Raw genomic sequence first — 12287 nt, 5'->3', positions numbered from 1 at the left:
GAGCGCTCAGCTGAGCGCCCGGCCGCCGGCATGTGAGAGCGCTCAGCTGAGCGCCCGGCAGCCGGCTTTTGAGAGCGATCAGCTGAGCGCCCGGCCACCGGGTGATCAGCTGATCGTTCACAATAGTCTGCTGCCAGTAAATATGTAAAGAAAAAAAAAAAGCTTTCCGTTTTGTACGATCCGTAGCATCAGTCGTGCCATTATATGCAACGCATCCGTTGCATCCGTCACACAACGCAAAGCAACGGATGCCGTTCAACGCAAGTGTGAAACTAGCCTCAATCGCAAGTGTGACTCTGGCTTTAAACTGTGACTACATTTAAAAATCAATGAAAACCAATCACATGTGAAAAACCACATAATGTGATTTTTTGTCCTCTATCCTCCTGTACCTGTCTGTGCCTTGTATTGTTCATGATATTGTACTTGTCCCTATTATGTATACCCCTTTTCACATGTATGGTGCTATGGAATAAATAATAATAAATAATGTACGTGTCCTTCCTTTGTCACACCATATATCATGCGAGTGACGCGCCCACGGGGTCTGGGGGGTTACTCGTCACTGGGCCGGTGTAGGAGGTGGGATGTCACAGCGGCCAGGCCCAGTTCCGCGACCCTGGCGGTGTCAATAAAGATGGAGGGGTTATTTACAGGGGAATAGAGTTTGTATTCTTGACGCCATCTGTGGTTTGCGGCTAATATAGGAGCCACCGCTGCGGGAGGTATCCTCTGGGGCAGATGGTAGCGCAGCTCGGTTTGTGCAGAGCTCAGGCCCCAGGGATGTTGGGAGTCGTAGTTTCCTGCTGCCATGCAGCTAAGGCGAGGGTAGGGCGCGGGAAGGATTGGACGACACAGGGGTTGCAGTCAAAGTATTTACTCACTGAAGTTTCACCACCTCTGGAGTGCGGAGCTCCTCTGTCATGGGCTCCAGCCGATCCTGGATAGTACGGAGGCCAAGTTAGGTGCTTCTCCCTGTGTGTCCTTCCTTTTGGTAGTCCTTCCACCCCAGCACCTGGCTAGTGGAATGGGTCACGGATGCCTGTCGCACTCCCCGTGAGCCCTGTGATCCCCCTTTCTATCTGGGAACCCGGGTTGAGCGCTCCAGCTCCAGAACACGGGTCCCTGGCTTTTCTGAGTGCACTTCCAATCTGTATCCGTTCATGGTCAGTTTCCTTCTCCTTTCCTGTGTGTTTGTCACCTCACTCCGCCCTTGATGATGCTCCACCCCCCTAGGTTATTGAACTAGTGGGCAGGAGGTCCCATACCTCGTGATGGCAACCCCCAGCTTCCTACCCTAACCCAGTCCCAGTGGAAGGGCAACTGACTGTGTTGTATGGATTGTGGTGTTTGCCGGCAATGACCTCCTCTGTACCCGGGATAAATACCACACCTCAGCCGAGGTACAATACCCTGTGGTGACTGAAGCCTCAGGGGCACCACACGAGTGTGCGGGTTTTTTACTTGCACAGCATCCATATGTCATGCGTATGCCTTTCATATGCAATGTGTTTTTAACATCATCTTTTACATACTATAATACTGTATGCAACATGTTTAGCTAGTTATCAGACATAAATGCAAAAAAAATCAAAATCTACATAGCTAAATAGATAGAATAAATACATAGGATAGATTGATACATACTGTACAGTAGATAGGATAGATTGAAACAGAGACTAGATAGATATCCTACAGATATACAGATGTATAATGTCCCACCCACCTACATTATATACGCTTACACTCTTTAGTGCCTGTCATGTTGCACTTAAGGATGTTTAAGCTTGCTTAAGCCAATAAATAAATAAATGAATTAAAAAAAAGACATGGGTCCCCCCATTTTTAAAAACAAGCAAAGGTAAAGCAGACAGCTGGGGGCTGATATTATCCTGATGGGAAGGTCCATGGTTACTGGGCCTTTCTCTGCCTAAAAATACCTCAGCCTACCCAGAAGTGGCGGTATCACATTAGATGCTCCAATTCTGGCGCTTCGCCTTGCCTCTACATGATTGCCCTGGTGCATTGACAAATTAGATAATGTTTTTGGAGTTGATGTCAGCTGTGTAAGAAATAGAAATATAAAAACAAGCGACAGTCACTTATTCACCAATTTATTAAAATGCAAAGTTCCCCGCTTCGTCGTAGTCCAAGGATTCCCACGGCGTTCCTCGATTGCAACCCTCAAAGGCTATAGAGCTTCAGTCTGAGTTTCTATAGCCTTTGAGCAGCAGCCTCTCCCGGAGTACGGTGTGGTCTGCGAGACGAAGCCATTATGATGAGTGATGAAATTAGTAATGTCACCACTCATCAGAATTGCTGGGTCATGCAGAGCTTTGGGAGAGGCTGCTGCACAAAGGCTATGGAGACTCCTCAGAGCAAGTCTTATAGCCTTTGAGCGTTGCAATCGAGGAACACTGAGGGATTCCCTGGAGTATGTTGGAGCTGGTAAGTTTGCTTTCTAATAAATTGATGAATGAGGGACTGTCTCTTGCTTTTATTCACTCTTTGTTATGTCTTTAATGTTTCCATTTGTGGACTACGGCAGATTTCCTGGACTACATGGGAAACCAAGGATTATGTTGGACCTACGTGGCCTTTTTTCTTTCTTTTTTTTTTTATAAATTGGGAAACCAGGGATAGTTGGGAAGTGTTTTTTCCAAATAAACTATTTTTGTGTGGTTTTTTTTTCGTTTTTCAATTACTGGGCTAGTAATGGGAATGTCTGATTGATGCATTTGCATTACTAACACCACTGCACAGCTAACATCAACCCAAAAAACTATTACCCCGATTGACAACGGATCAGGGCAATTGAGAAGAGCTGAGGTGAAGTGTTAAAATTGGAGCATCTAATGTGATGAACCATTTTTGAGGTGGCTGCGGGCTGATATTTTTAGGCTGGGTAGGGCCCAATAACCATAGACCTTCCCAGCTTGATAATATCAGCCTGCAGCTGTCTGATTTATTTTTGCTGGTTATCAAAAATAGGGAGAACCTGGCAACATTTTTTTAAATGTATTTATTAGGTTAAACCAAGCTAATCACCCTTTAGTTCCACATGAAAGGCACTAAAGGGTGCAAGGGATAATATGTAGGGAGGTAGGACATGTAGCTGCAGGATATCTTTTTCATCTTTCTATTCTATCTATACATTCTATCTATTTTTTTATGATCAATCTATACTATTTTATATTTTCTTTGAGATTTGTGCGTAAAACAGGCGACCCTTGCAAATGCAAGTCAGTGTGTGCAAGAAAGAAATCACATGGCACGCGGATTGCAATTGTTTTTTCGCACCCATTGACTTCCATTGATGAGTCCCGGCTGTTTTAAGTGGTTTAAGTGGCCATATGCAGCATGCAGCGATATTCTTCTTCAGTCCAATTCAGCCGAGGAAAAACTCGCAGATGGACATTGCCTTATTGAATAACATTGGTGTGAGTGCAATTTGATTTTTTTATTGCATTGCACTAGTCATTTTTAACACAAGGGGCAACAATGCCTAAGATGTATAATGTTTGTAATGAAGGGTGTGTGATACGCCAGAAACGCATCAGTGGGTTAACAAGGAGCTGAAGGTGTGATTTTGTGTTTTTTTAGCCAAGAAATCAATAAAGAAAATCCTGTTGTTATATCTCTTCTGGGAGTGTCAAGTCCTTTCCCCTGAACTGTCTTGTCTATATTGCAGGCCAGCAGTGAAGTGGCTGCTATACAATGTACAGGCGACAAAAAACAAGCTAACACATGCGGTGAATCAAACAAACTTTCCTTTCCTATGTATATAGTATATACTGTGCATATATATATATATATATATATATATATATATATATACAGTTAGGTCCAGAAATATTTGGACAGTGACACAAGTTTTGTTATTTTAGCTGTTTACAAAAACATGTTCAGAAATACAATTAAATATATAATATGGGCTGAAAGTGCACACTCCCAGCTGCAATATGAGAGTTTTCACATCCAAATCGGAGAAAGGGTTTAGGAATCATAGCTCTGTAATGCATAGCCTCCTCTTTTCCAAGGGACCAAAAGTAATTGGACAAGGGACTCTAAGGGCTGCAATTAACTCTGAAGGCGTCTCCGTCGTTAACCTGTAATCAATGAAGTAGTTAAAAGGTCTGGGGTTGATTACAGGTGTGTGGTTTTGCATTTGGAAGCTGTTGCTGTGACCAGACAACATGCGGTCTAAGAAACTATCAATTGAGGTGAAGCAGAACATCCTGAGGCTGAAAAAAAAGAAAAAATCCATCAGAGAGATAGCAGACATGCTTGGAGTAGCAAAATCAACAGTCGGGTACATTCTGAGAAAAAAGGAATTGACTGGTGAGCTTGGGAACTCAAAAAGGCCTGGGCGTCCACGGATGACAACAGTGGTGGATGATCGCCGCATACTTTCTTTGGTGAAGAAGAACCCGTTCACAACATCAACTGAAGTCCAGAACACTCTCAGTGAAGTAGGTGTATCTGTCTCTAAGTCAACAGTAAAGAGAAGACTCCATGAAAGTAAATACAAAGGGTTCACATCTAGATGCAAACCATTCATCAATTCCAAAAATAGACAGGCCAGAGTTAAATTTGCTGAAAAACACCTCATGAAGCCAGCTCAGTTCTGGAAAAGTATTCTATGGACAGATGAGACAAAGATCAACCTGTACCAGAATGATGGGAAGAAAAAAGTTTGGAGAAGAAAGGGAACGGCACATGATCCAAGGCACACCACATCCTCTGTAAAACATGGTGGAGGCAACGTGATGGCATGGGCACTTGTATTTATTGATGACATAACAGCAGACAAGAGTAGCCGGATGAATTCTGAAGTGTACCGGGATATACTTTCAGCCCAGATTCAGCCAAATGCCGCAAAGTTGATCGGACGGCGCTTCATAGTACAGATGGACAATGACCCCAAGCATACAGCCAAAGCTACCCAGGAGTTCATGAGTGCAAAAAAGTGGAACATTCTGCAATGGCCAAGTCAATCACCAGATCTTAACCCAATTGAGCATGCATTTCACTTGCTCAAATCCAGACTTAAGACGGAAAGACCCACAAACAAGCAAGACCTGAAGGCTGCGGGTGTAAAGGCCTGGCAAAGCATTAAGAAGGAGGAAACCCAGCGTTTGGTGATGTCCATGGGTTCCAGACTTAAGGCAGTGATTGCCTCCAAAGGATTCGCAACAAAATATTGAAAATAAAAATATTTTGTTTGGGTTTGGTTTATTTGTCCAATTACTTTTGACCTCCTAAAATGTGGAGTGTTTGTAAAGAAATGTGTACAATTCCTACAATTTCTATCAGATATTTTTGTTCAAACCTTCAAATTAAACGTTACAATCTGCACTTGAATTCTGTTGTAGAGATTTCATTTCAAATCCAATGTGGTGGCATGCAGAGCCCAACTCGCGAAAATTGTGTCACTGTCCAAATATTTCTGGACCTAACTGTATATATATATACACACACACTCTCTCTCTCTCTCTCTCCCTCTCTACTGTATAATATATATATATATATATATATATATATACATATATACTGTACATATCTATATATATATATATAATAGCCTTATTCTGTCTGTCTGTCTGTCTCCAAAATGACGTCATTACAGTGACAACCGTTGCGTTAGCCGCTCGGCTCAGCCCGGCCCCGCCCCCCGTACACATTGGCTGCTCGTCCCCACCCCCTGCACACATTGGCCGCTTGGCCCCGCCCCCCGCATACATTGGGCATCTATACACCTCTCCCCAGGACTACTCCACCTATTAGACACCTCCCCCCCAGGACTACTCCTCCTATTATACTCCTCTCCCCCAGGACTACTCCTCTTATTATACTCCTTACCCCCCAGGACTACTCCTCCTATTATACTCCTCTCCCCCCAGGACTACTCCTCCTATTATACTCCTCTCCCCCCAGGACTACTCCTCCTATTATACTCCTCTCCCCCCAGGACTACTCCTCCCATTATACTCCTCTCCCGCGGGACTACTTCTCCTATTATACTCCTCTCCCCCAGGATTACTTCTCCTATTATACTCCTCTCCCCCCCAGGACTACTCCTCCTATTATACTCCTTACCCCCCAGGACTACTCCTATTATACTCCTTTCTCCCCAGGACTACTCCTCCTATTATACTCCTTTCCCCCCAGGACTACTTCTCCTATTATACTCCTCTCCCCCCAGGACTACTTCTCCTATTATACTCCTCTTCCCCCAGGACTACTCCTCCTATTATACTCCTCCTATTATGGTCCTCTTATTATACTCCTCTCTGAGGGGTGCGCAGCATGGGGGATGGAACACGATTGGGGGTGCGCAGCATTGGGGGATGAAGCACGATGGGGGGTGCACAGTATGGGGGATGGAGCATGATGGGGGTGCACAGCATGGAGGATGGAGCACGATGGGGGTGCGCAGCATGGGGGGGGGTGCAGCATGGGGGATGGAGCACGATGGGGGTGCACACCTCCCCCCAAAACACACACACACCGCCACACACTCACCGCACAACACACCACACACACACTGGGAACCACAGACACCGCCCTACACAGACACCCACAGACAACGCCGCACACACACACAACACGCAACACACAAACACCGCGGCACACACAAATATACGCACACACTGCGCAACACACACACACTGCACAAAACATACCTCCCCCCAAAACACGCACCCCACACACACACACACACCCACACAAACCGCGCAACATACACAGCACCACACACACACAATGCTGCAGACACACAGCGCTCCACAAACAACGCAATACACACAACGCAACACACAAACAACACCGCTCTCACACACCCCCACCCAGACAACACCCAGAACATTTACAGCGCCCTATGCAAACACTTGGTAACTACACACAACAACATCTCTCATATATATATATATATATATATATATAAAACAAAAATCATACATTAACTACACAATAAATTCTAGAATACCAGATGCGTTAGAATCAGGCCACCATCTAGTATAAATATATATATACTGCTCAAAAAAATAAAGGGAACACTAAAATACCATTATGTTGTTAAGGGTACGCTCACACGAGCGTGAAAATCGGACGAGTGCAATGCGAGAAATTCTCGCATTGCACTCTGACCAATGTTAGGCAATGAGGTTAAGCTGTTGGTCAGCTTTTCTCGCATCCAGATTCTGGATGCGAGAAAAGCGGCAGCATGCTGCGTTTTGCTGCTACCGCCGTATCTCTCGCACCCATTCAAGTGAATGGATGCGAGAGATACATCGGACTGCACTCGGATGTTATCCCAGTGCAGTGCGATCTACGCACAGGCTGACAGTGGAGGAGATGGGAGGATTAACCCCTCCCTCTCCTCCGCAGCGCCTGCACTCAGCTTCACAGCTGTGACCCGATCGCTAGATCGGGTTACAGTCGCATGACACCCGGCTCACGCTCGCAGCAGAGCCTGCTCGCATCGGATGCCATACGCTCGTGTGAGTCCAGCCTTAAGTGTTCCCTTTCTTTTTTGAGTACTGTATATTCCTCTCAGCGTGTGCCTTTTGTACTGGTGAGCAGCAGAAAAAAGGTTAATTTTGGCCTGGATCTTCTCTTCTAGTTCAGGTTTTGTGGCAATGCCTGATGTGCACAGGTGTATGATTGGCACAGCAGAAATAGGCCGCTAGAACTTCTCAGTATGTGGGTGGTTGGGCTGGAAAGCTGAAGGAGATTTTGTGGCAAAACCACAACTGAATGGACTGTCATGTCTGGGACTTATGTTATGCTGCTACCAAGCTGGACTCTTCCTTTGAATCCGTCTGAAGTAAAACTGTGCATTCATGTTTGTGTGCAGTGTGAATAAAACACTGACCTTTTTGGACTGAAAACCTGTGTATACCTCTTTACTGCGTCCCTGCCATTGCCTACCAGAGCTACAATATATATATATCTATACAGTACAGACCAGAAGTTTGGACACACCTTCTCATTCAAAGAGTTTCTTTATTGTCAGGAATTGTAGATTCACATTGAAGACATCAAAACTATGAATTAAAACATGTGGAATGAAATACTTAAAGTGTGAAACAATTAAAAATATGCCTTATATTCTAGTGTAGCCACCTTTTGCTTTCATTACTGCTTTGCACACTCTTGGCATTCTCTTGATGAGCTTCAAGAGGTAGTCACCAGAAATGGTCTTCCAACAGTCTTGAAGAAGTTCCCAGAGATGCTTAGCACTTGTTGGCCCTTTTCCCTTCACTCTATGGTCCAGCTCACCCCAAACCATCTCGATTGGGTTCAGGTCTGGTGACTGTGGAGGCCAGGTCATCTGGCATAGCACCCCATCACTCTCCTTCTTAGTCAAATAGCCCTTACACAGCCTGGAGGTGTGCTTGGGCTCATTGTCCTGTTGAAAACTAAATGATGGTCCAACTAAACGCAAACCGGATGGAATAGCATGCCGCTGGAAGATGCTGTGGTAGCCATGCTGGTTCTGTATGTCTTCAATTTTGAATAAATCCCCAACAGTGTCACCAGCAAACCACCCCTACACCATCACACCTCCTCCTCCATGCTTCACGGTGGGAACCAGGCATGTAGAGTCTATCTGTTCACCTTTTCTACAAAGACACGGTGGTTGAATCCAAAGATCTCAGATTTAGACTCATCAGACCAAAGCACAGATTTCCACTGGTCTAATGTCTATTCCTTGTGTTCTTTAGCCCAAACAAGTCTCTTCTGTGTTGCCTGTCCTTAGTAGTGGTTTCCTAGCAGATATTTTACCATGAAGGCCTGCTGCACAAAGTCTCCTCTTAACAGTTGTTCTAGAGATGAGAAGGTTTGTCCAAACATTTGGTCTGTACTGTATATATATATATACTGCATATATAATATGCACACATGCGTACATAAGACATTTAGAAAAATGATTTCTAGATCATCTAATCAATGAGATCTGAGCAACTGAGATTTAGGTGATTTTTATTTTCGAGCTCTTCATTTTGTGAACCTATGCAAATTGATAGACTGAAGGTGATATTATCATTACTTGGACAAGCCTTTCTTAAATGCAATAGGACTCCATGGCCATCAGGACCAAGAGACATAATGCCAACATCCCTGGAATGAAGTTGATCCAGCAGGTGAATAGTTTTGTTCAATAATTTTTTTTTACAAGTGGTCCTGTTGCATTAAAGAAGGGATTGTGCAAGTAGTGGACAATCAGTCCATACACCTCTGTCTCCTGTTGGCTCCTTTCTAGTATTTACATACTGTATTCTTGCATTAAAGGGGAATCACTGACCACTAATAATCATTTCTAAATACATTTTATTGAGCACATGTTCAAAGGTGTACACCATATTAATTGCTGATTTTTACATAAGCAAGTTTACACTATAATTAGCTCAGTGAGATGAACTGATAGCAAGTTATTGGCGGCTTCAACCTCATAGTCCACTTATCTTACTTTGCCTGTACTAAGTGATTTATGAGATTATTATGGAATATGTTGGATGTAAGGCGTCATAACTTTGTTATAGAACTTCTCAACTCAACCGTAGAAGTTACAGTTCTTCCTTGAAATAAGATTAAAGAAGAGTAAAATCCACCCTTGCGTTGGACACCAGCATTAGTAGAGAACATGAAGATTGCCATGTTTTCTATGGAAATGGTCTGCAAGCTGCGTCTTTATGGTTACCATAAAGCTGTATGATACCACCACCAATTTCATAAGCGTGGAATCAAGGTCCATCTCTAAAATACAATGTCACTTGATGCACAGCTGATGAATGCAAAAAAGGTTTTTAATAACCAAAAAAGATGAATATGATCTAGTGAGATACCATGAAAGGCATGTCACTAAAATCCAGCAAGATGAAAAGCACAAAGTAGAAGAAATGCTTGAGTAACAGCTTTAAGACTTAAAAAATGTCAAGTGCTAACAATTGAGAAAAGTGCAAATATTGTTTCTTACCCAACATTTGAGAGCACACTGTTACATAGGTCCGCATAATAAACTGTCGGGAGATAGGACTGTTTTATTATGTCTGGCCAAGGACATGTAACTAAATCCATTGTGGATCCCTCATCCATAGCAAAGATTCACAAGAAAGATTAGAAAAGAAGAAAGAAGTGCCCAAAGACAGCAGAGGATAGAGCGGAGGATGGACGCCATTCTTACTTGTGACTGATTGTTTATGAGACTGTCTCCTTGAATTGTGCGTTCTGTCTTGTCTACTTGCATCTCCTGCTTTCTCTGATTTACCCATAGGTCATCACAGCTGAGGCTCCTGAACAGCAGTCTAGTGTTTCTTTTCTCTGATTCTTTTTTGCGCTCCACTGTTGTCAGCATGGGTAATGTGGAGGTTTTACTTGTGTCCGTGTTTTGAAATGTGAACACCAGAAACTCAGAGGTCTTCTTCTTCTGAAGGACTTTCTCCCTCTGTATCTTTATAGTTGTTGGTTGATTTTGTTGTTTAGTATCCTGTTTGTATCAGTTTTAAGTGAAAAGTTTGTGAGACAATACCGACCCGAAACTTCCCATATGTAAATAATTAAAGAGGACTTATAACTAGAGATGAGCGAACCTTTGGAAATTCGGCTCGGAGGGTGCAGTTGAACCTCACATAAGGTTCGATTTGTGACCCTGAGTTGATCTGAACCTCAATGAAAGTCTGTAATTGGGCGGTTCGTGCCTATTATTAATAATAATAATAATAATAATAATTTCCATGGTCTGAACATATCAGGCCTCTTGGGTGTGATTAAAAAAAAATGTTCCTGTGCTGAGATAATCTTATATATGTGTCCCTGCTATGTACTGTGTAATGGCCGTGTCTGACAGTACAGGGACATGGTCTGATCATACCACATCTCCTGGGCAGGGGAGGAAGGAAAAAAGTATACAGACATTATAAGACATTATAGCACAGGAATGCAAATAATTCTTTCTTTGAAGCAAAACTTTTTTCAAGACAGGCAGGGAAAGGTTTTACCTCACAAAAATAATCAGCTGTGATCCCATGCTGTCCTTTCTGTATACTCTCTTTTGTGTCCTCTCCTGCCCAGGAGACCATGTTTTTTTTTAACACGTCCAATTGTGGAACTTACCATTATTCCAAGATCTGTTGATTAAAATGTACTATATTCTTGGAAAAAAAACCTTTAAGCTTTAATTGATAGGTATTTCTGGAAAGTGATCAAAATGTGATCTATACATTCACTTTTTAAGAGACATTTTAAAGGAAAACCAGCCTTATTAAATCAAAACCAGCTTATGCTAATAATTAAAGTATATGGACTATCATCATTCTGACATCTCAAACTAGAACTGATGAAAGCTGCACAAATTCTGAATAGAAAGGAAGTCAATGTACGGTACATGATGAACCTTTTCTTTCATCAGAATGTTTTGAATGCTAAAAATTAGGGATAACTGCAGATTTCACCCAAAATTATACATTATGGCCTCTTGTAGGATGTGGTTTCATAAGTAACTAGCAAGTGTGAGTGCAATACCACAAAGGTCTATGATGTTGGCACATAAAAACGTTAACGCTTCTTTTCAAGGAGTTTTGTAGTTCAAACCTCTATCGCCATCTGCTGGTAGTTAGAGGGTTGGTAATTTGAGAGTCGTCACTTTAAGGCTATGTGCGCACAGTGCGTTTTTCGCGGCGTTTTTGTGCGTTTTTCGGGTGCGTTTTTGGCCTCAAAACTGCAGGACTTTGCTTCCCCAGCAAAGTCTATGAGTTTTCTTTTTTGCTGTCCGCACACATCTGTTTTTTTTACCTGCGTTTTTGAGTTAAAAAAAAAATGGACATGTCAGTTCTTTCCTGCGTTTTTCTGCGTTTTCCCCCCATGCAATGCATTGGAAAAACGCAGCAAAACGCAGAGATCAAAAACGCAGCAAAACGCAGCCAAAAACGCACCAAATCGCGTTTTTTCGACGCAGGTGCGTTTTTGTGCGTTTTTAGCGGCCAAAAACGCACAAAAACACAGCGTCAAAAAGACGCAGTGTGCGAACCTAGCCTAAGAATTCAACAATGAAGCATTTATAACAAAAAAATTATGTTACTTTAGTGGCTGGTTTCCTAGGCAAGGAGTATGTGTTTGGAAGCTCTTTCCTTTAGCGCTTAAACAGTGGCATGTAAAAGCTTGGTCACCTGTCATCAAAATTTCTATTATTGTGAGCAGTTAAGCAAGTTGAAGATGACATAATTTCTAAAAGGCATAAAGTTAAAAATGACACATTTTCTTTTGTATTTTAGGCAAAAATAAAA

At 42.9% G+C, this 12287-nt stretch overlaps 1 protein-coding gene and 1 long non-coding RNA gene across 4 annotated transcripts in view; one reads left to right on the top strand and one right to left on the bottom strand.

Moving 5' to 3' along the window:
- Positions 1 to 12287, top strand: part of LOC142296855 (uncharacterized) — a 331759-nt gene that overhangs the window by 131362 nt on the left and 188110 nt on the right. The gene's annotated exons all lie outside the window — the stretch shown is intronic.
- Positions 1 to 12287, bottom strand: part of ARHGEF4 (Rho guanine nucleotide exchange factor 4) — a 309794-nt gene that overhangs the window by 133298 nt on the left and 164209 nt on the right. Inside the window, exon 3 of one of the 2 annotated variants that reach the window (XM_075340910.1) lies at positions 10190 to 10492. The exons of the other annotated variant lie outside the window; for it this stretch is intronic. Coding sequence (XP_075197025.1) covers positions 10190 to 10492 — 303 coding nt within the window. The remainder of the gene's footprint in view (positions 1 to 10189; positions 10493 to 12287) is intronic. 2 annotated transcript variants of the gene reach the window in all.

Source organism: Anomaloglossus baeobatrachus, chromosome 3, assembly GCF_048569485.1.
Source record: "Anomaloglossus baeobatrachus isolate aAnoBae1 chromosome 3, aAnoBae1.hap1, whole genome shotgun sequence".
Taxonomy (NCBI): Eukaryota; Metazoa; Chordata; class Amphibia; order Anura; family Aromobatidae; genus Anomaloglossus; species Anomaloglossus baeobatrachus.
The sequence above is the reverse complement of the archived record's forward strand: the minus strand, read 5'-3'. Positions and strand labels throughout refer to the sequence as shown.